We start from the raw sequence: 25,872 nt of genomic DNA on the forward strand, positions 1-25,872 counted from the left end.
ACCCTGTCTCTACAAAAATGTACAAAAATTAGCCGGGCATGGTGACATGCAGCTGTGGTCCCAGCTGCTCGGGAGACTGAGGTGGGAGATCACCTGAGCCCAGGGAGTTCGAGGCTACAGGGAGCTGTGTTTGCGCCACTGCAGTTCAGCCTGGGCGACAGAGCGAGACTCTGTCTCAAAAATAATAGTAATTATAATTAGAAATTGATTGTTTGCGTTACATCTTTTAATAAATACGAAAAGACTAGGAAGAAACACTAGGTTCTGTTGCTACTTGGAGAATCCTAAGAAAGACTTCTCTAAACTTATGTTAGTCTACTGGAAAATGAGATTTTCATAACCAATCTTGGTTTAAACATGCATTTTAGAAAAGTGACTAGCCAAATGAAAATGTATTCTTCCTATTCTGAAGGTAATGAGTAATGTCCCATTCTTTGAAAGCAAGGGCTAAGATCAGATTCATACATTTATTATAAATCTGAAATAGATGACAACTCTTGGTTCAGTAAGGGGGTAGGTACTGAGATGAAAGTCTAGCGTGTTTTCAGAGATAGTTGTTTGGAACATCACAACTAATTTGTAATGTTACCTGGGGAAAGATTAATTTTGGACTTGTTTTATTATTGTTATAAGCGTGATAGTACTTGTTAAAAATAGAGAATTTCAGATAAAGGAAAAATGAAGGTGATCTATACAAAAAAGCTTTGAAAAATGACTAAATAAGTAGAATGCACTTCTGGAAATAGATAAAAAAGCTGGATATCAGTGTGTGTGTTTTATTCTGAGAAAGTTTTTCTGCTATAAGTGAATTTAATAATGTTAGCTTGCAAAGTAAATTTTTCCCATTTTAATTTCTACATATTAAGGAGAAGAAACTGAAGGAATGGATGGTCAAATCTACAAGAGACACTTAGAAGCTATACTTACAAAAATATCACTGAAGAACAACTTAGACCATTTGTTGGCTAGGTAAGCTATTATTTTTGACATGCTTTTGATTTACATTTTTGTGACTCAGTATTATTTTCCAGATTGGTTAGAAATTTCCCAGTATTCCTTTTTAATGTATATCTTGTTTTGTCTGTATCATTTCGTTAACTATAAGTACTTAATCCAGTAACTGGCAGCATTAAAAGCAAAAGTAATTTTTCTTGCATACCTTTAGTGCTTATAGATGAAAATGGAAAGTTAGTGGTTAAGCTAAATTTGGGTAATAACTAAACGCAGTTTTTGGCCATTTGAAGTTTTCTATTAGTAAATGGACCGTAATATCTGAAATAACACATCACAATTGAAATGCCGTAAATGTCATTTAGAAACAATATTGAAGGTAGGCATAGAGTAAGGATTATTTCATTGCTCTAAAGATAATTCAGTCTTTTTTTTTTTTGTCTTAATGGGCAACTTGATACAGTGAAAAGATGTAGGCGTTGCAGTCAGACATAGGTGTGATTCTGCCCTTACCACTTCCAGGACTATAGTAAGTTTTGGAGGTGAGACTGGATGTGGCTTTGCCATTTTGTAGCATCAAGAGGGTACCTATGTGTTGGTGTGCATCGTTCATGCCCCTTTGCTCAGAGGGTTGGTTTGTGAATTAAAGGAGAGTATACACATGTAGTAATGTTGAGAACATAGGCTCTAGAATCAGACTGGGGCTTAAAATGTGAAACTGCACTCTGTGGCACGGAAGGGCTCACTGAGTGTTGCCTTTTGTTGCTGTTCTCGTGAGCAAATTGGAAGACTTATACCCTGGTTTCTTTTCCTTTTTTTTTTTTTCTTTTGAGATGGAGTTTTGCTCTTATTGCCCAGGCTGGAGTGCAGTGGTGCCATCTCAGCTCACTGCAACCTCTGCCTCCCAGGTTCAAGCGATTTGCCTGCCTCAGCCTCACTAGTAGCTGGGATTACAGGCATGTGCCACCACACCTGGCTAATTTTGTGTTTTTAGTAGAGATGAGGTTTCTCCTTGTTGGTCAGGCTGATCTCAAACTCCTGACCTCAGGTGATCCACCTGCCTTGGCCTCTCAAAGTACTGGGATTACAGGCGTGAGCCACCACAATTTCAAATAGCAATATAGTCTTGCTGTGTTGTCCAGACAGGTCTCGAACTCCTGACCTTAAGCAGTCCTCCTGCCCTGGCCTCTGAAAGTGCGGAGATTGTAATGCCAGTGGTGTGAACCACTACACCAGACCCCTAGTTTCTTTATCTGTAAAATAAGTATTAAATTATACCTTGTATAAGTATAACAATTAGAGATAATATTTCTAAAGCACTTAGAATATAGTAGGTACTCAATAAATAGTAACTCTTATGTATGCTGACATTTCTGTGTGTGTTTTTTTTCACAGCCTTCTATTTGAAGAGTATATTTCATATAGTTCACAGGAAGAAATGGATTCTAATAAAGTGTCTTTGCTTAATGAACAATTTCTTCCACTCATTAGGCTTTTAGAAAGCAAGTAAGTCATGCGTGTATGTTTATGCTCTTCTAAAGTACTTCCTGTTCTATAAAGATATGATTCACAAGTCACATCTTAATATACTGAATTGTATAGAGATTGTCCTTTTTTAAATTTTTTCTTCAAGAAGGGTCGAGTATCGGAATTAAAACTATTTGAAATATAAGAGGAAATAGTGACTGTGTGGGGGTTATGGAGAGTATAATTTTTTATAGAGAGACTGTTTTGTTATTGGAGTAGTTATAGTAACAAATTTGACCAATATCATTTGGTTTTACATACAGCATTTGTTAAAATTCAAGTCGTAGTCTCAGTAATTTTTAAAATTTTATGTCTTTCCATTATATGTGTATGGTGTATGAGATTAATAAATTTATTAAGAGTAATGAATTCACTCTTTAATTGCTTCCCAGATACCCCAGAACGTTAGATGTTGTATTAGAGGAGCACTTAAAGGAAATTGCAGATCTGAAGAAACAAGAGCTTTTTCATCGGTTTGTTTCTCTTTCAACAAGTGGAGGAAAGTATCAGGTATGTTGTTCTCCAAGGGAATTACGACAATTTGGGGTATATTTGTATGGTTATGTGAAGAGATCCAGAAGGAAATTTGCCAGTTTTTTCCATGGCGTGGAAAATTTTACAGAGATGACCTTATATAGTTTGCCTGGTTGCCTGAAGTATGGCTCTGAGGCAGGAATAGAATAATTGGAGAAAGGTACAATAATTTGTACATAACCATGAACGTGATACTTATTTCAGGAAAAGTATTGTTGGAGAATTTTGTACGGGATATTCATTAAGAATCATCAGAGGACGGCCTCGTAGGTTTCTGGCGTCCTCAGTCTTTCAGCTAGGTCTATGCATTCCAGTGTACCAGCCACAAATGGCTATTTATAGTATTGATTAGCAAGGGGGAGATGGGTTCTATTTCATGATCACATTAAAACTTGAGAAATTTTCTGGTGATTCAAGCCTAAAGCGTTATACTAGAAGTTAGACATTTAAGCAGAAGTTCTTTAATTAGCCTTAAAAACATAATTATGAAGAAAAATATGATTGTTTTAGTATTTCTCTTCCATAATTAGACTTTCATCTTTGATGGTGTTGCATTTCCGAATCAGGTTGATGGGTAGACTTCCTTTTTTGTCTAATTGCAGAGGTGAACTAAGGTGTCACTAATTTGAGTGTCACTATTTGTTATAGCATGTAGATGAATTGCATTCTGTTTTCTGGGAGGTGCTGAAACAGTGATTTATCTTAGGTACTCTTTACTTTGGAATCAGATATGCATACAAAATACAAAATTACTTTGTAGAATTACTTCACCAAATTAAACCTACACATAGACACAAGTATACATGAAATCATACCACTAACAATACAAATTTTTTTCATCTGTTGCAACTCATATGATAATGTTCTAGAAACAAAGATTTTGTGTTTTTTTGTTTGTTTTCTGTAGTTAGATGGTTGTTACTGAAAACGTTGGACAGTTTGGGGTGATTTTCTTTGGGTTTTATTCTTGATCGTAGACTGTTCAGATTAAGTGAAATAATTTGATAATTACGTTGAACCCTGTAGTTTTTAGCAGATTCTGATACTTCTTTGATGCTCAGCCTGAATCATCCACTTGCTCCTGTGAGACTTCTGGCCATTAATCATTTGAAAAAGATCATGAAAACATCAAAGGTTTGTTTCAGATTGCTTTTGTGTATGACTTTTTTTTTTTTTTTTTCTTAATGATGAGCAGTGTAATTCTGAATAAGAAATTGGAGTTACTACCTAGAATTGATAGTGGATAATTGTACAGATGAGCTGAATAAACCTCATGAGAGTACTTACTTCAGACTAATATTTAGGACTGTGTGTGCCAATAGTCCCCATTTTGACAATAACCTAATAACTGCTTTTATGTTTCCACATTGACAGTTATTTGTTTATCTTTAGTGTTTTTCAAACTAGAGTTTGTAGATTAATTCACATAGGTTCATTAACTATCTGAGAATTTTTTTAGTTTTGAAATTTGATTTTGGGCTGGTCACAGCAGCTCATGCCTATAATCCCAACACTCTGTGAGAAGGATCACTTGAGCCCAAACGTTTGAGACCAACCTGGGCAACAAAGGGATACCCCCTTCTCTATAGGAAAATAAAAAAAATAAAAAATTAGCCAAGTTTGGTGGCACACGCTTGTGGTCGCAGCTACTTGAGAGGCTGAGGTAGGAGGATCTCTTGGGCGTGAGGTTGAGGCTGCAGTAAGCCACGATCATGCCACTGCTCTCCACCCTGGGTGACAGGGCAAGACCCTGTTTAAAGAAAAGCCAAGAAATTTGATTTTGATAGTCTTAATTTTAGATGAAGGCATATTTTGGGACATTTGGATGATAACTTTTGAACACTGTTCCGTGATTTGGGTACCTGCAGTTTCATTTGTCTTTAAAATGTAAGTGGCTTCAAATATGTATTGAGGCTGACTTTATTTGTAAATAATTTGGTCTAATTTGCATTTATACCAAAAGGCATTGGTATGAAGACTTGATAGTAATACAAATAGAATAGTAGTTTCCAAACTTTAGTCATTCAAGCAGTCCTTTTACAATTTTTGCTAAATTATAAATTGCCACTGATAGTAGTATTGTTTTCTCAAAATTTTTCATTTCAGATGGACTCATTATTTTTTTACATAGCCTTCAGATTGTGGGTGTGAGGTGCTAATTGTATATACATTTTACTACAGTTACTGTAATTAAAATAGGAATGCTCCATCTGTGTCATGTCTAAAATTATGCACCATGATTTGCATATTTGAGAAATTTCTGGAATAGAGTAAAGTGGTAACAGAGTTTAGTTTCCATGTAGCACATGGCAGTGTAAACATGCCGAACTCTCAAACTTGTGTCACAGCAATTATAGCCAGGTTCGTATTACAAGTAAAATCCTGTGATCAGTAAAATTTAATTTCAGCTAATTACAATTAATCACACTAAATTCATCTTCATTTGAATTGTATTGGTTTTATAGAGTTTTTAGTATTTCCCTTGTAGATTAAAAAAAATTTTTTGTTTTATGTTACCTGTATTTTAAGAAGTTATACTTAAAGTTGATATGTAAACAATAAACAATTTAAACAACATTTAGATCTTTGAGAAAGTTTCTTTAAAAGTGGCTGATGTAATATTCAGGTTTAAGAAATGTTGCTTTATTTGATCTGGCATGAATTCTGCTTTTATAAACTGCCAATAGGTTTATTTTGTTGATGTGTTAAATAATTTCATTGAATAATAGTCTTTGTTGTGATAGGAGGATTTTAGTGATAAGAAATTCTTCTGGAATAAAGGGGGAGTCCTGGAATCTTCTGTTTCTGCAGTTGTTCTCATCCTTCCTCCTTTTACTCTTACTGCTTTTCTCTCCCGTTCTCTGGGTTTGGTTAGCTGCATACATTCAGTTTACAGGCTTGAGTATTGTAATTGCAGTTGATGTCTTCCTTTGCATACCATGTTTCATTTTCTTTTCTCCATCCATGACAGGACATAGGTTTTATTCTAAACTCCAGGTTCAGATATATGGCTGCTTATTAGCTCTTGAGGATTTTTTTTTTTAAGTGATGGGGTCTTGCTATGTTATCGAGGCTGGCCTCAAACTCCTGGGTTTAAGCAGTCCTCCCACCTCAGCCTCCAGAGTAGCTGGGATTATAGACATGCACCACTGTGCCTGAATAACTTAATCTTTGCGAATTCTATGAATTTTCATTTTTCTCCCAACAGAGTGACCTATGTTTTTTATATTATTTAGTTGCCTGCCACATACTGATAGGGATATATTCAGGTTGGTTAGCAGGCTTATATTTTTTCTCTGTGACTGAATAGACATTGTTTTCTTTTATTCATTATGTTTGAAAAATGATCTCTATTTTTGGCAGACTGGCCTTGTAGTACATGTCCTTATCCTTGTAAAAATTTAGATAATACTAGCTAACTTCTAACAGTACTTATGTGTAAAGCACTCTGCTACAGACTGACATGTATTTTTTAATCTTCTAACAACCCTTGGAGGTAGGTATTATTATTAACAAACCTGTTTAAAGGTGGGATTAGTGAGATCCAGAAAGGTTAAGTGACTTGACTAAAGTCACACAGCTAGTAAGTGGTAGAGCTCGGATTTAAATTAGACATTCTTATTCTTTAGTCTATACCCTGTCAATATCTGGGCTCTCACTTTAATAAGATGAACTCCTTAATTACAAAAACTATATTTGGAGTATATCATATTTACTATATTTACTGTATTTTCACCGAAAACTTGAAAAAAAATTATACCAAACAATTATTAATCTCGAAAGGCCCTTAGCGATTACCTAGTTCTAGTGTGTTTCAGTCCTCATCCAGAGCAGAGCCTGTGTTAGACTGTTATTCTGGAGTGTTTTTCACAAAACCATACTTCCTTTCTAGTGCAAAGCCTTAAGAGATTTTTAGCAACAGCTAAATTAATTTTTTTTCTTTTATTGCTCAGGAGGGTGTCGATGAGTCTTTCATAAAAGAAGCTGTTTTAGCCCGATTAGATGATGATAATATAGATGTTGTTTTGTCGGCTGTAAGTGCTTTTGAGGTGAGTGAATTTGTCATTTGTTGAGATAAACAATTTTGTAAATTTTCTTGCCCTTCTCACGTGATTCTCTGCTGGAGACTAGAGTATTTTTGGAAATTATTTTTCCATGGGAAATTTGTTCTCTGGAGAGCACCGACTTAAGTCTGGTTAGGAGAAACTCATAGGAATTCACAATGTAATATATTAAATATATATGGAAGTTGTTCAAACAGGAAATGTTTTGTGAATTTTTATATTGCTTTTAACATTTTTATCAATAGCAAATACCTTGGGACCATTGTCTTACGAATGCCACTTTTGAGAAATACGTCTTAAAACTTTTAAGTTGTACTAGGATTCCTGGGAGAAATTCCTTATAATTCATTCTTTTTAAAATTTGCATTTAAAAAACACCATGTATGTTTGAAGCAAGTACAAATCTACTGATGGATATTTTTTCCCTTTAGATTTTCAAAGAACATTTCACTGCAGAAGTGACGATTTCAAATCTTCTGAATCTCTTTCAAAGAGCGGAACTTTCAAAGAATAGAGAATGGTATGTATTCATTTCTCCTCATACTATTTTGAATTGATTAAGTTCTTATATCAGATTCTTTCTATTTCTTCTTTTTTTTTTTTTAAGGCTTTGATTACATGACCCCTTTATTGTGGTAGTAGAACAGATCTTAATGTAATACTGTTTTTCATTATACAGTTAATTAATTTGTGTTTGTGTGTGTTCATTATACTATTCTCTGTGTTTGGAATTTCTCTTAAAAAATGCAAAAGGAAATACATAATGGATGATACTGAATTCTGGGAAGTAAGATGGGAAGGACTTTCTAATTTTCTACTTTATAATTAAAAACATACCAATGTATTAAACAAATTAAAAAATAAGTTCAGAGACACATGATACCATCTGTGGTAAGTTTTTAATGAGCTCTGTTTATTTCATTTTTGGCACCAAAGCTTTTTGCAAGAAAAAGTAAGTAAGCTCCATAGAGGATGACAGTGTGTCTTACGTGTTTTTGTGTCTATCATATGGGTAGATATCTATCATGTAGGATGTGCTTGGTTCATTTTCTTTGAATGCCTGAGTGAATCTGATTTCCAGTAGAGTTGAGACATCTGGTGTGATATGTCTTATGTTATAGTTAACCTCTAGTGATTTCTCTAAGAAAAATTATTATTTTTTTTAAGATCAGACAGGATGAACAGATTAAAAGTATTGTTGGCCAGGCACAGTGGCTCATGCCTATAATCCCCGTGCTTGTACAAGAAATAAATAAATAAAAATATTGTCACAGATAACTCTATTATTGACATGGATTTTAAGTGGTGTCTTAGTGTGTCTGAATAATAGTTTTGGTCAGGAGACCAGGATATTGTCAGTTCAGCTGGAGTAATGTAATGGTGAATTTTTGCCCAGTTGAAGCCTTCCAATGTGTCTTTCAACCAAATGTGCTTGCATGTCTTTTAGGTACAAGGTACTTAAGATAGCAGCTGACATATTAATTAAAGAAGAGATACTAAGTGAAAATGATCGGTTGTCAAATCAGGTGGTTGTATGTTTGCTGCCATTTATGGTTATCAATAATGATGACATGGAATCTGCTGAGATGAAAATTGCTATATATTTATCAAAATCAGGAATCTGCTCTCTGCACCCTCTATTAAGAGGCTGGGAAGAAGGTAAAAAATTTAGTTATTTTTTAGAAAAAGTAAACAAATAGTACAAAAGAAAACAAAGAAAATTTAAAATTTATTGTTTGTCATGTTATATGCCAGTAAGGTCTTTTAAAAGTTTTGCCAAGATAAAAAGTATACAGTGAGAAGGAAGCCAATTCATAGATAGACAAATTCAGAATTGGATATAAGGAAAAATAAAAAGCAAGCCTTACATAAAAAATAGTAAACTGTTTGCCTGAATTCTTCATATGATTCTTTGATGTTGGTGACATAAAAGCTCTCTGCATTCAATTTTACTTTACAGCTCTTGAAAATGTGATTAAAAGCACAAAGCCAGGAAAACTAACTGGCGTAGCAAATCAGAAGATGATTGAGTTGTTAGCTGATAATATAAATTTAGGAGATCCTTCTTTAATGTTAAAGATGGTAAGTATGCCGTGAAAGTCCAACCCCTGGATTTCTTTCTCATACTCTTATTAAATTCGCAGCTTTTGCTTTACTAGATTTTTCTTCAAAAAAAATTTTTTTTTCATTCTTGAGTACTTGGTTTTACTTTAAACATTACAGTGTTGTTTAACAAATTCTGTGCAATGTTTGAAATCTTTAACATTTTATATATTTGTTCAATGTGGATCCATATCACACCCATAAGAATATATCCTTTTGAACATCATTTTCTCTCATTCCCTTTTAAAATATTAGTATTTTTGTTGTTGTTAAAATAGCAAAATATAATCCCAAAGAGGAGAGAATTATCTTTGCCTTAGTAAATAAACCTTTGTAAAGGTATTAGATGTGTAATTTAAATACATTAACCAGTTGGCAAGTGCAATTATGTTCATTACAATTTCTGACATTATTCTTGTAATTACTTAGAAATCAGTGCTTAGTACTTTATAAAGGCTTTCTATTTGTCATCTCACTTTAAATGTAAAACACAATACCTAGATAGACCTGAGTTGGAAAAATTGTTTTATGAAAGTCAGGAGCAACTAGTGATAGAGTGTGTTTATTTTTCAAGGTGGAGGATTTAATAAGCCTGGGTGAGGAGGAGTCCGTTAACCAGAAGCAGAAAGTAACGTTTCACGTGGTCATGTCTGTGCTCGTCTCTTGTTGTTCATCTTTAAAAGAAACCCACTTTCCATTTGCGATAAGAGTCTTCAGTTTGTTGCAGAAAAAAATAAAGAAGCTTGAAAGTGTCATTACTGCAGTGGTAAGGAAAGCAGAATCTCCAAAAAGTGGAATGTTGAGTAAAGCAACAGCCTGGCCCATTAGTCACAGCCAAACTGGAAATCAGAGGCGAGATGTTGAGTTTGTGGATACTGGCTGGATGAAATGTGAAGCAGTCTTGGGTAGAAGTGATAGTCAACTAGGCACTCCCTTGCTTTTGCAGAAAGTTTAGTTGAATTATAAAATTTCAGGGTTGCAATATTTTGTATCTGATGCCTGACTCTCCTCTCTTTTATTGTCTTTATTGGATAATTACCCAAGCTACACCTAACTACCTCTAGTGATGAAGAAATTCACTTGGTGTGTTAGTGCTTGAACAAAATACTATTTCATTCCATTGTTTACTAAAAATAGATCTTTTAGGCTTTAAACAATTTTAATATTACATAGATGTGTATCTGTCCAGCCTACTACTGTCTTTGATAGTATTACTGAGGGACATGTTTCAGCTGTTTATATTTTTACTTCATGACACATTTTGAGGTAGCAAGACTGTTTTTTTTTAAATATCTGCTATATGTAAGTATTTTGTTTTTATTTGTCCTCCAAATTTTAGAGGGCTTCTCATTATAGGATTTACTAAATGAATTATATCTTTTTCACATTTACATATACCCCCAGGATTTTATAAGTTCTGATCATGGCCATTGTTAGCTAAAATTTGTAAACTTTAAAAAGAGTAAAATCTTCATATTTTGAAAAATAGCCCAGATAGTCCGTTCTTAACTTCTAATTTCTTGGTGTCTTTTGTGAAGTGTGATGACCTGAACTGTACTGGTTCTCAGTGGTAAAAGTATGGACAAATTGATTGTTTTATTATACATGTGTAGATAACAGGTTATTTTATATTGCTTTAGTTTTAATACCCTTTCTCGATGTCATGAGCATATTTTTGCCTGTAGCAGCACATTGAGTTAATCAAATCCCTCACTGGAGACGTTGCATTGTAAATCTGGCTTTGGATTATTTTCCTGCTAAGTTATTACTCTGCTCTGGTTGTACAGAGTCACATTTGTCATTTTCTTACACCTGTTCTTCTGCATTCTTTCGGCATTTACAGTATAATTTCTGAACACCTGACATTTTGCTACTTGTTTAAAATTATCTGCAGGTTTGGAAATTTTACTGTGTTTACCTTATTCAGATGAGTGGTAAAACAGTGAAATGAAAGAAGTCCCTTTAACTATGTCTTGGCAATCCAACTCTTTATCTTCCTGTTTTTAAACAGGCCTATTTTGGCCAGGCACGGTAGCTCACGCCTGTAATCCCAGCACTTTGGGACACTGAGGCGGGTGGATCACTTGAGGACAGGAGTTCGAGATCAACCTGGCCAACATGGTGAAACCTCATCTCTACTAAAGATACAAAAATTAGCCAGGCATGATAGCGGATGCCTGTAATCCTACCTACTCGGGAGGCTGAAGCAGGAGAATCGCTTGAACCTGGGAAGCGGAGGTTGCAGTGAGCTGAGATTGTGCCACTGCACTCGAGCCTGGGCAACAAACAGAGCCAGACCCCGTCTCAAAAAAAAAAAAAAAAGAAATATGCCTATTTATTCCTACCCTTTATTGGATAAACAGTTTATATGAGTAAAGTTTGTTTAATGTTTTAAGGTAAGACATAGATAAAATTTAACTTAACTTTGTCTTTCCTTGTGAATGGTGATAGTTAGACCTCTTTAAAAATCTGATGAAAGCAGGTCTATTAATCCTTTCCCCACCAAAATACACACATAAACAAAACTTTTGCATATTTTGCAGAGGAATTCATTAACCCATGTTCAGAACCCTTAGTTTGTACTAGTTTTTGTTTCCTTTAACATTTCAGGAAATCCCCTCAGAATGGCACATTGAACTGATGTTAGACAGAGGGATACCAGCGGAGCTGTGGGCACATTATGTAGAAGAGCTCAACAGCACTCAGAGGATGGCCGTGGAGGACTCGGTTTTTCTTGTATTTTCCCTGAAAAATTTTATTTATGCACTGAAAGCACCTAAATCTTTTCCTAAAGGTAAGATACAAGCTGTGAATCTTTTAAATGTGATACTCTGCAAAACTGAATGATTGACTCCACAGTGACTGCTTGTCTTGAATAAAAAGCTGCCGGCATGTTCATGCAGGGCTGTGCATCGTTTCTCTTTCCATGTCCATGTAGGTGACATATGGTGGAATCCTGAACAACTGAAAGAAGACAGCAGGGACTATCTGCACTTGCTCATTGGGCTCTTTGAGATGATGCTCAATGGTGCCGATGCTGTTCATTTCAGAGTTCTGATGAAACTTTTCATAAAGGTACAAGGCTCATCCTTTTCGGGCGTACTCTACCCTTAAAGAAGATATGGCTGGCTGAGTGCAGTGGCTCATTCCTGTAATCCCAGCACTTTGGGAGGCCGAGGCGAATGGATCACTTGAGGTCAGGAGTTCAAGACTAGCCTGGCCAACATGATGAAACCCCATTTCTACTAAAAATACAAAAATTAGCTGGGCGTGGTGGCGGGGTCTATAATCCCAGCTACTTGGAAGGCAGAAGCAGGAGAATTCGCTTGAACCCGGGGAGGCAGAGCTTGCAGTGAACCGAGATCACACCACCGCACTCTAGCCTGGGCGACAGAGTGAGACTCTGTCTCAAAAAAATAAATATTGTGGGTTATTTTGGTTATGTCAGTTTATAACGTAAATGAAAGTAGACTTCTAAACAGTGAAGAGTATATAATAGTAAGCACAGGCCCTGTGAAAGAGTACGATCACGATACTAGTCGGTAGGTTGAATAGAAACTAACATTTCTATACTCCTACTAGTATGTTAAGCCCATTACTATATTTAAAAATAACAACAGCCCAGTCTTTTTGATTGGTTAATACCATTTAGAAATGTGAATACTGATGTTCGAGAGGTTATTTAGCAGATGTGAAGTTACTCAGGAAATTTCATCCCCAGCACCAGTGACCTCCATGTTGCCAGGCCCAGTGGTCAGTTCCTGTTCTTGCCTGACTTGTTCTCTGTACAGCATTTGACATTGAGTTGGCATTGCTAACCACATTGTTGAAGCATTTTCTTAATTAGGCATCCCAGATACTGCTCTTGTCTTGGTTCTCAGTGTTTTCAAGTGCAAAGTTATAGTGAAGCTTCTGAATATCACTCTTCATTGACATCTTCCCAGTTCATTAAAACATAGAGTATAGAATAATTTGAAATGATTAGACAAAGCAAAACATTGCCTTAAATTATTTGTTTCTTTATAATTGTACACTAGTGAAAGAGGATTTGGAACCAACTTATTTGAGTAAGAATTAAAAGTTTGCTCTTTTTTTTGTGATTAGGTACATCTAGAAGATGTTTTTCAGTTATTCAAGTTCTCTTCTGTTTTATGGACCTATGGTTCTAGCCTTTCAAATCCACTTAACTGCAATGTGAAAACAGTGCTGCAGACTCAAGCTCTTTATGTGGGCTCTGCAGTGCTCTCTTCTCAGAAGACACAGTGTAAACACCAACTGGCATCCATATCTTCTCCAGGTATTAAAAGTAGCATTGTTACGTTTTGTCATGACCAACTGTTCATGCTTGCTTTATATGGTTTATGTAGTTTGGAAAATTATAACTTAAAAAGTAGCAGAGAGTGGGCCTAGTGGCTCATGTCTGTAATCCCAGCACTTTGGGAGGCCGAGGCAGGTGGATCATGAGATCAGGAGATCGAGACCATCCTGGCCAACATGGTGAAGCCCTGTCTGTACTAAAAATACAAAAATTAGCTGGACATGGTGGCACATGCCCGTAATCCCATACTCGGGAGGCTGAGGCAGGAGAATTGCTTGAACCAGGGAATTGGAGGTTGCAGTGAGCTGAGATCATGCCACTGCACTCCAGCTTGGCGACAGAGCGAGATTCCATCTCGAAAAAAAAAAAATCTATAAAGCCCAGGCAAGGTGGCTCACGCCTATAGTCTCAGCACTTTGGGAGGCTAAGGCAGGAGGATCACTTGAGGCCAGGAGTTCAAGACCAGCTTGGACAACATGATGAGATCCTGCCTCTACAAAAAATACAAAAATTAGGTGGGCGTGATGGTGCGCGCCTGTAGTCCCAGCTACTCAGGTGCCTGAGGTAGGAGGATAGCTTGTGCCTGGGAGGTCAAGGCTGCAGTGAGCTGTGATTGCACCACCATACTCCAAACTAAGCAACAGTGCGAGACCCTATCTCAAAAAAACAACAAAAAAAATTGTACATCTATACATATTTCTGGTTACTTCTAAGTGTTGCTTTTAAGTTATTAGTGTCACTTGCAAAATCTCACCAAACAGAAAAGTTTAACAATAGAAATGGCAGGTGATTATATGAGTTCTTAATAATCAGCTATTCATTTTCTGAGCTGTAGCAGCAGTAGGGTTAGATATGGAAGTCAGATCATCATAATACAATTTAATAATGAACTAATAAAAACAAAACCCTCCTGCATTTATCTCTTATCAGGCAAAAATCATATTCAGGTTCGGCATTCTCTAATGAAATATTTATCTGAAAGTTAAGTTTTTTTATAACGTGGAATTGCAGATTTTGCAAAAGATGCAGAATTTCATGAAACAATGACTGCGATATTGAAAAGTGGGTTGACTCAGAGCTATTGGCATGAGGGGATGTGGCAAAATTAGATCAAAGAAGAATGGTTGAAGATGAAAAAGTTGATTAGAATAATGACATGATTGGTGCTTCAAACTGGAATGTTATTAATATCAGAGGCATAAGAGTGGCCCTGAGGAAATTTGAAGATGTCCTTGGTTGTTTTTTTTTTTTTAATTCCAAAATTACTCTTTGTAAATGTTCTGTGAAAGCAAGGTAGATGATCATATACTTTTCCCTGAACAATTTCTCAGTGTTTATTTTTTATTAGTTCTTTGAAAGAGCACATAATTACATTTATAACCAAATTTTGTTGCATCTAAAGTAATGTAGATATGTAATTTCAAGTTTTATTTCTAAAATAAAATTCCATAAAAGTAATTTTTTTATTGACTTACAAAATTTCGATCTTTATTTTAGGTGAGTTTACTGTTAAGGTTTTTCTAGTTATATTTGGATAAGAACAACTCCCTATACATTTTTTAACTTTAATTTTTCAATTAATATGTTAGGGACATCTTTCCATATTAATAAATGGAAAAATTTATCTTTTTATAACTGCCTGCAGAGTATTCCATTGTACGGAGATAGCAATTTATTCAAATAGTTATTTTCTCCTAAACTTGTGGGTTTTCAAAAAGGTATATATATTTTATTTAGAGATAACTATTTCAGTTTTCCAATTCGGTATTAAATGTTTACTGTCCTTTGACAGTGGCCTCTGAGTAATATATGTCATTTTGACTATAAGTAGCAAGATGGAAGAACTTCACTTTTCCACTGGTATTGCTGCTAGACAGGCTGCCTGCCTCCCACTGCTGCCCTGTCATCCATCTCCTCCTGCCTGCCTGACGTACTTTGCATTTATGCTGTGTACACCGGTTGCAGTACTCCTGAACACAGGAGAGATGCACCTCGTTCTACTTGGAAGTTCAAAGACCAGACACTCGAGTCGCCTCAAGTGGAAGGCCGCTTATTGCGCATGCCCTGCGGGCTCTCCACTTTAGGGCTGCAGTGAGCTTCTAGCCCCACCTTATCTGTGAAGAGTCTAGGAATTATTGGTTGGCATCTGTTTTAATATATTTACAAAAATGTAGTGTTCATAAGTAAAACATGATATCATGTAATATAACATTAATGATACATAAATGTGTTTATATTACTAAATTTTTGTGTTCAGAAGTAAAAGGCAATACAATGTTATATGATATTATAATCATACAACATGACATAGTAATATAACACAATATTATGAGTTTTTGTCAGTAGCTTGGTAATCTAACCACCATTTATTATTTTCTATGCAGGTATGTATTATAAAAAGTCTTGCACATAGCAAGTCTTTGTTAAATGAATAAATACAATCTATTCTTTTTTTTTTTTTTTTTTTTTTTTTAAAGAGACATAGTCTCACTTTGTTACCTAGGCTGGTAGTGCAGTGTCGTGATCTTGGCTCACTGCAACCTCCCCCTCCCAGGTTCAAGCAATTCTCTTGCCCCATCCTCCCGAGTATCTGGGATTACAGGCACGCACCACCACACCCAGCTAATTTTTATATTTTTAGTAGAGACGGGGTTTCACCATGGTGGCCAGGCTTGTCTTGAACTCCTGACCTCAGGTGATCCACCCGCCTTGGCCTCCCAAAGTTCTGGAATGACAGGCATGAGCCACTGCGCCCAGCCAATACAAATCTATTCCTCCTGTCATTTGTGAGATTGTTGCAGTAAACTGAGGAACAGAGAGACAGATATGGGAGAATAGGAAGAATTTATTTTAGGATACGCACCAGCTTAGCGGATTCATATCCAAAAAGCTGAGCCTCGAACAAAGACGGAGTGGGGCCTTTTATAAGCAGGCTTACAAAAGCAAAACAAAGGCCGTTAATCATACAGTGCATAACTTGGGGCCTTGCATACCTTGTGGCCTTGTAGCTGCAGCGAAAGAAAAACAAGAACTGGCTAAACACAGACATTTGTAAAACAGTCATGCTTCAGAGGCCAGGGAAAGGAGTAACAGTAAAGGAATTTGTCTTTCTCTCTTTTTTTTTTTTTCCTTCGACCTTGCTCTAGGGGGGTGCGGGGGGTGTCTGGAGCCCATTCCTTTGGCCTTGGCTTTTCAGACACCGTTGTCTTATAGCTGTCCTTGAAGTGAGCTGCTAAGCAGAAGAAAACTTGTTTCTTTTATTTTTAACCCTTGCCTATCCTGTTACTTTTGTTGGAGTGAATGAATGCATATTTATTTTTAAATCTCTGCCTCAAGATGGGGGCTGCCTTTCATTTATTTTTTATGTCAAATCAATGTATTAAATCTATTTTTATGTTTAAAAGCAAACTCAAGTATTTTTTATTTTTACATAAAAACATGCTAGTGTAGATCTAGATAAAAGTAGTTGAAAGAATGAAATCACATAGACTTTTAAATGAAAGAACAAAAATTCTATAAGCTGATCATTTAAGTAAGTGGCTATAATTTTTGTTGGGTTCTAGTATCTTACTTGAACATGATAACTTTGGTAGTTGGTACTTTGAATTTGTCCTTGAATTTGGATATTGTAGAAGCTGTCCTTCACTCTTCAGGGAATATTACCAAATAGATATTTTGGCCCAAGCCTGCCCCTTGTGTGAATTAAACGTTCCAGCTATTTGTCCTTGACTTTGTTTTGTAAATTAACCATGTGAAAACCAGAAAGGATTTCCAGCTTTCATAGATGATACAGGTTGAGTGTCTCTTATCCAACGTGCTTGGGACCAAAAGTGTTTGGGACTTCAGATTTTTTCAGATTTTAGAATATTTGCATCTACATAATGTAATATTTTGGCATTGGGACCCGGGTCTGAACACAATACATTTATGTTTTATATACACCTTTTGCACATAGCCTGAAGGTAATTTTATACAATTTTTAAAATTTTATTTTAGGAGACAGCGTCTCACTTTGTTGCCCAGGGTGTAGTGCAGTGGTGCAATCTCAGCTCATTGCAACCTCTCCCCACCCCCTCCACCCAGGCCCAAGCGGTCCTCCTACCTTAGCCTCGCAAGTACACGTGCCACCATGCCCAGCTAAGTTTTTATATTTTTGGTAGAGACAGGGTTTCGCTATATTGCCTAGGCTGAGCTCCTGAGCTCAAGTGATCCACCTGCCGTGGCCTCCCAGGTGCTGGGATTATAGGTGTGAGGCACCATACCCAGCCCTGTTTCAGTTTTTAATTGCAGCCTTGAACTCCTCGGCTCAAGTCATCCTCCCATCTCAGCCTCCCTCATAGCTAGGACTATAGGCCTGCGCCACCATGCCTTACTAATTTTCTTGTTAAATTTTTTGTGGAGACGGAGTCTTGGTGATGTTGCCCAGACTAGTCTTGAACTCCTGGCCTCAAGTGATCCTCCTGCCTCAGCCTCCCAAAGTGCTGGGATTATAGGCATGAGCTTCTGCCCATCCTGTTTTATACAATATTTTAAATTTGTGCTTGAAACAAAGTTTGGGTACATTGACCCATTTTACTATCCTTTGTGGGCATGCTTGTGTGGAAGAATTTCAGTTTTGTGAAAAAGATATATTGCAGCTGCAGGGGGCTGGCTCTGTCTTTTTTTCTGTGGGGACGCTGAGTAAACAGTTGTATGCCTGCATTTTCACTGCAGCCCGTCACGAGATCAGGTGTGGAATTTTCATATTGTCGTATGTCATATTGGTGCTCTGAAAATTTGAGATTTTGGATTTCTGGATCAACATTGCTCAGCCTATATGGACTTCTTAGGCAGGTTTGAAAGCTTGTCAAGCTTTATCTTAGTATTTCAGAAATGGAAAGTATAATTGATAATTTCTAGCAAAATATAAATGACTGTAGTTTGCTGCAGTGGATATGAAATAAAGCTTAAATAACTAATTACTGTAAAAGGAACTTAGGTACCTCTTTGTTCCAAAGACATCTTTTTAAAAACCCTAGCGCAGTTGGTCTCACAGATGCATTCTTACCAGATCTTTGAAGCAGATTTTTTCAATGTTGTTGAACTGGGCAGGGCATAGAGAAGGGAGGCTTCCAGATTCTTCGTTTAAAACTAGCATAACATTGAAAATTCAGAAAGCCTACAGACAAAAGACTATATAGGCCATGTTGCTTTGAATAATGTTATGTAAAAATCCTAAATAAAATATTTGCAAATAGGCTTTAGCAGCATATTTATAAAAATCATTTACGTAGTTAGAGTTCATGCCCAGAACATAAAATTGGTTCAGTAAAAGGAACTATGTTAATATATAATTGACTATGTCAGTGAAGGACAAAACCCATAAAATGTCCAAATATTTGAAAAGGCATTAGCCAAAAATAGTAATTATTCCTAATTGACAGCAAAATAGGAGTAACATGATCAAAAAATTCCTCAAATTAAAAGTTAGCATTTTCACTTCATAATTGGGAAAACAAAGGCATTCTTGTTAAAATCATCACTCTCATTGAACGTGATTCTAGAAGTACTAGCTGGCAGAAATAGACAAGTTTCAAATACTTATGGAATGTATGAATATAATAAAGCCGAATGTGGATTGTTAAATGGGACATCTGACTATCCATTTGGAAACATTAGAAAGTTTGACTGCAACCTCATTCCTTAGATAAAAATTTCATGTGAACTAAAGATTTAATATAAACTTAGCTCTGGCATTCGACGAAAGTATGAGGTACATATGATCTCTCTCTCTAAATATAGAGATAGATACTTTCTAAATTCACACAGAGTGGGGAGGGCCTTTTTAAGCAACAGAAAAAAGTAGAAGAAAAATTTGACTCTAACATTTCTCTATCAAAAAGTAAAATCAAAACACAGCAGTCTGGGGCCAAGTGTTTGCAGAGAACAATGCACAGGTGGGTGATTTTCTGTGCACGCTTGTACAAGGCTGTATGCACAGGGGTGTTTGTGGCAGCATTGTTTTGATGACAGAAGAATAGAAACAACTTAAACTTTATCAGTAAGATACCGGTTTTTAAAATATGGAAAATACATTGGAGTATACTTTACAATTAAAAAGAATGATTTGGCCGGGCATGGTGACTCACGCCTATAATCCCATCACTTTGGGAAGCCAAGGTGGGTGGATCACCTGAGGTTGGGAGTTCTAGACCAGCCTGACCAACATGGAGAAACCTCATCTCTACCAAAAATACAAAATTAGCTGGATGTGGTGGCGCATACCTGTAGTCCCAGCTACTCAGGAGGCTGAGGCAGGAGAATCGCTTGAACCTGGAGGCAGAGCTTTCATTATGTTCTCAAAGAAGCTTGTGTTACAAGCTCCAGCCTGGGCAACAAGAGCAAAACTCCCATCTCAAAAAAAAAAAAAAAAAAAGAATGATTGAATTTGGATATGTGTGTACTTATGGAAAACAGTCCCAAGAGTTGAGATGTGTCTGTTATCCCAGCACTTTGGGAGGCCGAGGTGGGTGGATCACTTGAGGTCAGTAGTTGGAGACCAGCCTGGCCAACATGGTGAAACCCAGTCTCTGCTAACAATACCAAAATTAGCCGGGCGTGTGGCGTGCACCTGTAATCCCAGCTGCTCGAGAGGCTGAGGCAGGAGAATTGCTTGAACCCAGGAGGCGGAGGTTGCAGTGAGCCGAGATTGCACCATTGTACAACGTCCAGCTCAGATATGAGAGTAGTTGGTGTAGAACAGGGTTTATAGTTTGCTTTTATTTGTGTATTTTCAAAAGAATGCACCTGGTAACATGCCTAACCTTTCTCTGGAATATTAAATATTCAAACAGTGAACAGTCTTCGGAGACGGGGTTTGAATTCGAAGGGATTCTTTTTATCTTTTTATCAAGTACCTTTGGTACTATGTAAATTTTGTACTGTTTCAATTTTTAAAATTGTTTCTTAAATTTTTTTCCCCTTTGGTTTTAGTGGTGACATCTTTACTCGTTAACCTGGGAAGCTCCATAAAAGAAGTTCGTAGGGCTGCCATTCAGTGTCTCCAGGCCCTCAGTGGAGTGGTGTCCCCCTTTCATCTGATAATAGATCATTTGATTCCTAAAGCAGAGGAGATCACTTCAGATGCTGCCTATGTTATTCAGGTAAGCTCGTTAGCGAAGAAGATTGAGTGTGTTCATGCCTGTGTGTACTCATGAGCAATTTTCTCTATTCTCGACATTTCACTGTGTAGGGGTTTTGATGGACTAAGTCACTGAATTTAGGAACTGATAGGTCATTGTCTGTACATCTGTCTCCCCCTACTTTTTAAAAGATAGCAATGTCATATTTCAGTTTTGCTCTTTTCATCGGATAAAGGACTAGGGTATAGCTTTTCATAGTAAGCCAACTCTGTGTTTTTAATAACCTTTCTTATTAAGGTTTTAAGGAGAAATGGAAAAGTAAGAATCTTCCAAAATTAATATATTTAGCCTTTGTAGTTTCTTAACCCTTTTTTATCCAATTTCCTTTTTGGTATCTTAGGATTTGGCTACTTTATTTGAAGAACTACAGAGAGAAAAGAAACTGAAGTCTCATCAGAAGTTGTCTGAAACTTTGAAAAACTTACTTAGTTGTGTATATAGTTGCCCATCTTATATAGCAAAAGATTTGATGAAAGTACTTCAGGGAGTCCACGGTGAGGTATGTGCCGTTTAAGTGGATCGTGCATTCCTGTGATGTTACTAAAGAATAGCTGTAACTGCTTGTGGGTGAGAAAGTCCATTGTAAGAGTTGCATGTGTGCGCTCAGAAGAGATAAATGTAATATTAATTTGAGAGGGAGATGAGTTGAGGTAGAGAAGAAAAGATACAAGATACAAAAACAAGTACTGGTGAGTTTCTTTTAATTTTAAAATTAAATGTGTTGTCCCTATCTAATCATTGAGTTTATTTGAAATGAACTTCACAGTCTTGTGTCTCCTGGGGCTGCACTGCTAAAAGAAGCTGTTGGTTTATCTCTGTTTTTCAAGTGAAAATTCTATACAAAGGAATCTATTTGGACACGAGTCTGTGAAAATTCCAAAATCATTTGCTCGTTTGTTATATATAATTAGAGCTTTCATTATGTTCTCAAAGAAGCTTGTGTTACAAAAGAAAGCAGTTGTGAAACACTCGTTGATGTGATGGCATGTGCTAACCAACAAAAAAAAGATTCTGTCATCCCAGTGTTCCAGAAACGCCTGTGTGCTTCAGTCCTGGACTGACTGTGGGCTTAGAGAACTCAAATGAGTCAAATGGATTGAAGACCATTTGATTACATTTTTTTGGTAGGAACAAACAGGTTGCATTCAGCCCCTAGTTGTCCCTGGTATAGTTTAAATTAGGAATTGACAAATTTCTTGTGTAAAGGACCAGATAGGAAATATTTTATGCTTTCGGGGCCACACAGTCTCTGTTGCAGCTACTCATCTCTGCAGTTGTATCAGGAAAGCAGCCACAGACAGGGTGTAAACAAATGAGTATGGCTATGTTTCAATAAATAAAATTTACAAAAACAGGTGGTCTGTTGAATTGACCTGCAAGCCATAATTTGCTGGCCCCTAGTTTAGCAGTTAAAGATTCACATACATAATTTGAAGTAATATTAATTATACCAAGTTGGAAGCATTGAAGGCTACATACAGTGTTTTAGGGGATGTTAAACTTTATTTTTATTCTCTAAAGTTTTAGTTTGTGTTTTCTTTTCTCAAGTCTTGAGGGATGCTCACAGATTATCTTTCTGCTCATCTCTGAAGGGTTTAGAACTTTTGAGCATTACACATGAACTATCAGAAAGGACCTGAGTGCCTCAGTGTGAGTTAATAGCTGTCCCCATGTCTAAGAAGTTGTCATCATTGGGTTTTTTCCTCCAGGCTAAACTCCCATCTTCTGACAGGCTTTGACTGTCTCTGTAGGGTGAGCAAAAATGTATCAGTATACATAACTATTTACTTACAAGTCTTTCGATCTTTAGATGGTGCTTTCTCAGCTATTGCCTATGGCTGAACAACTGCTAGAAAAGATCCAGAAGGAGCCCACAGCTGTGCTGAAAGATGAGGCCATTGTTTTGCATCTTGCTCTGGGAAAGTATAATGAATTTTCAGCTTCCCTTTTAAATAAGGATCCAAAGAGTCTAGATATATTTATAAAAGCTGTGCACGCAACAAAGGAACTTTACGCAGGAATGCCAACCATTCAGATCACAGCCCTTGAAAAGGTCAGTGATTTCTTTCAGAAACGAAGGCATAGCATGTTCAAGCATTTAAAGGTAGAAGGCAACAGGAACAGCGTTAAAAAAAAACAAAAAAGCTTTAATTTATTTGGAGAAGATAGTTACAGGTGGACTAGGCATATTTTAAAGGAATATCATGTATTTGACCCATTTTTGAAAACTGAATGTTGTACATGGGTCATTAAAACGAATTGCATTTTAACCGACACAATTAAATGGGAAACAATTTTATATTTTGAGAGAGGTTGATATAAAAATTATTTCTGGAGTTTAAACTTGTTCACTGAACTCAGTTGCCTTTTTTCTACCCCCTCTAGATTACAAAACCATTTTTTGCAGCCATATCAGATGAAAAAGTTCAGCAGAAGCTTTTAAGAATGCTGTTTGATTTATTGGTGAACTGTAAAAACTCACATTGTGCTCAGACTGTCAGCAGTGTTTTTAAAGGGGTAAGCTGCAAACTTCCTGTAATTTTTTTATTAATGTTTAGTGTCTTCTGAAGGACACCATGTTTAAGAGTCCTGCATTTTATAGTGCTTGTAAGAGGTCAGATGTTACCATTAACAAAAATCATGGAAAAGTGAGTCATAGAGAGGCATAAAATAAAAATTTTAAACCTTTACCATTATTTTGTTTTATGAAATATTTGTTGATAATTTTAACCAGATAGGGTGTGTAGGAATGTGTGTGTGTGATCTTACTCATGTTACATGGAATCCACCTACTCCTTTATACCAGGAATAGGAATGAGTGAGTGGCTCAGTATTGAACGGGGTGACATTATTCTACTTAATTGTTTTAGTTTGAATGTTATGTTTTAATTTAACTCTACTTAATTTAGTTGTTTAATGACTTGTAATGGAATTGAAATTCTGCTTGTTGGTTTTATATGTATATTGAAACCTAGCTGTTATCAGAATAGCCACCTGGTTATTCTGTTTTTTGAATATAGGATAATATAAAGTTCTAGTATCTAGATTCAGCAGTTCTCAGAATTTTAACATATTTACTTAATCTTTTTTCCTTCTTTTTCTTTGCTGAAGTATTTTAAAGAAAATCTCAAAATGTCATGCGCTTTCATCCCTCTGTGCTTCAGTGTGCATCTTTTGAAAAGTGGATACGACTACAATGGCATTAGAATTTAAAAAAATTAATAATTCCTTGATATTATCTAATACCTAGTTCATAATCATATTTCCATGGTTATCTCAAAAGTGTTTTTTATAGTTGTTCTCTTAATCAGAATCCAAAGATTTAGTCGTGATGTTAGAACCTTATAAAAGGAGATATCTGGATCCCACCCCATATCTAAAGAATCTCTGGGGCTATGAATCTGTTTTTGTGCGTGTGTGTATATGTCTTATTCCTGCCCAGCTGATTAGAATATACATATCTAATCCGGCACTTGGAAACCATTGGTATGGATGATTCTATGTTGCGTTACTAGTTTTCCACTCTAAGGGATGAACGTGAAATTGAGTGACTCTGGACTGGAGAAGTGATACCATATCATAATCACGACAAGTGCAGGGCTGTAATTTGAGACTCCCAAGACAAATTATATAGAAAGCAAGTGCATGGTAGTAGGAGAGCTTAGTTAAAATGAAAATCTGAAGATGAATTTATGTTGGCTATTGCTTTTGGTTTATACCCTTCCCTACTTTGCTTTCTTCTCATTCTGGTTTTTCAAGAGGTCTGTAACAAGGTAGTAGCCTCCAGTGCTGGGTGGGTGCAGATGTATGTCCAGTAAGTCATTCTTCTCTCTTAATTGAATAAATCCTTCCTAGGGGTTAATGTCTGATTTTAGTCTTAATATTTTTAAGGAAATGTTGGAAAAATTGGAATCACAAAAAAACACATTTTTAGGAGGCTTCAAATATAGTACTAATTAAGTGCTAATTGAATTGAGCTAAGATCTAGTCCAAATGAGAACATCTTAAAGAATTTAAAGGATTATTAGAAGGAAAGTGTTAGCCCAAATTCCTCCCTCTTCTATTTGACAGTGGGCTAGGGAGCATATGAGATACTTGCTAGACATGTCATATCAGCCAGAAATAAGATTGGCCTTAAATGTCAGGCCAGTTGTACTTTGACTACAAAAATTATTTTGGTTACCAGAATACACTCGATTATATGAAACACTCTCATGGTCTGTGACAATAAATATACACCGTATGCTAAATTAAGTATATAGTGGTGAGAGTATAGGTATGCAAGGTACACTAAGTGAAGCATACCAAGGTACAGAGCAATGTGTATAGTATGTTTCTATTTATGTTTTTTAATAGAATCTTTATTTAGCCATTGGTATACGGAAAGTTTTTAAAAGGATGCTTAAGAAATTGTCAGTGATGTTTGCCTTTGGTGATTGGGCTAGGGTATGGAGTGGCATAAAGACATAAAAATGGACGTAAATGCTTTCATTGTATGTCTTAATCTAACATATATTGCTCTAATTTTATCCCAATGGATTATATCATCAACTGTTCTTCCTTCAATATTTCAGATTTCCGTTAAGGCTGAACAAGTCAGAATAGAACTGGAGCCACCAGATAAAGCTAAACCCTTGGGCACAGTTCAGCAAAAAAGAAGGCAAAAAATGCAGCAGAAGTAAGAGCTACAAATGCATTGAGCACTTGCTGTTGTTCCCCTGACTCGGAATGTTATGAAATCTTGGAACTTTTTGATACCCATCAATTTGCTATAATAAAGCACAATGGTTTTTACTTAGCACATGATAGGGTTTGCTTTTCCAACTTTTTGTCTTCTCCATTTTCCAGAAAATCACAAGATCTAGAATCTGTCCAGGAAGTTGGAGGTTCCTACTGGCAAAGAGTAACTCTCATCCTGGAATTACTGCAGCACAAAAAGAAGCTCAAAAGTCCTCAGATATTGGTGCCAACTCTTTTTAACTTGCTATCAAGGTAGTGACACTTGGCTTTGATCTGTGAGAGAACAGGACTCTGATTCTTGCCCATCTTATCTAACATTCTCTTTTCAACATACTCTTCTCTTGTTTAGATAGTCTGTAAAATAAAGCAAGTACTATAGGTGAAATTAAAAGATTGGTTTTAGGTATCCATTGCCAGTACCCCAAACTGACCTTAGTGTCCTGTGTCACGTAGT

The 25,872-nt window shown here is 36.3% G+C and overlaps 1 protein-coding gene across 1 annotated transcript in view; it reads left to right on the forward strand.

The window, feature by feature from the left end:
• HEATR1 (HEAT repeat containing 1) overlaps positions 1–25,872 on the forward strand; it is a 56,578-nt gene that overhangs the window by 9,104 nt on the left and 21,602 nt on the right. Inside the window, exons 9-26 of the mRNA XM_015126988.3 lie at positions 867–969; positions 2,347–2,457; positions 2,871–2,988; positions 4,039–4,146; positions 6,966–7,061; positions 7,508–7,596; positions 8,524–8,735; positions 9,037–9,158; positions 9,754–9,945; positions 11,790–11,973; positions 12,118–12,254; positions 13,284–13,476; positions 20,470–20,639; positions 21,019–21,177; positions 22,489–22,731; positions 23,064–23,195; positions 25,253–25,356; positions 25,527–25,670. Coding sequence (XP_014982474.3) covers positions 867–969; positions 2,347–2,457; positions 2,871–2,988; positions 4,039–4,146; positions 6,966–7,061; positions 7,508–7,596; positions 8,524–8,735; positions 9,037–9,158; positions 9,754–9,945; positions 11,790–11,973; positions 12,118–12,254; positions 13,284–13,476; positions 20,470–20,639; positions 21,019–21,177; positions 22,489–22,731; positions 23,064–23,195; positions 25,253–25,356; positions 25,527–25,670 — 2,617 coding nt within the window. The remainder of the gene's footprint in view (positions 1–866; positions 970–2,346; positions 2,458–2,870; positions 2,989–4,038; positions 4,147–6,965; positions 7,062–7,507; positions 7,597–8,523; positions 8,736–9,036; positions 9,159–9,753; positions 9,946–11,789; positions 11,974–12,117; positions 12,255–13,283; positions 13,477–20,469; positions 20,640–21,018; positions 21,178–22,488; positions 22,732–23,063; positions 23,196–25,252; positions 25,357–25,526; positions 25,671–25,872) is intronic.

The sequence above is a fragment of the Macaca mulatta genome, chromosome 1 (assembly GCF_049350105.2).
Source record: "Macaca mulatta isolate MMU2019108-1 chromosome 1, T2T-MMU8v2.0, whole genome shotgun sequence".
In the NCBI taxonomy this organism is placed as follows: domain Eukaryota; kingdom Metazoa; phylum Chordata; class Mammalia; order Primates; family Cercopithecidae; genus Macaca; species Macaca mulatta.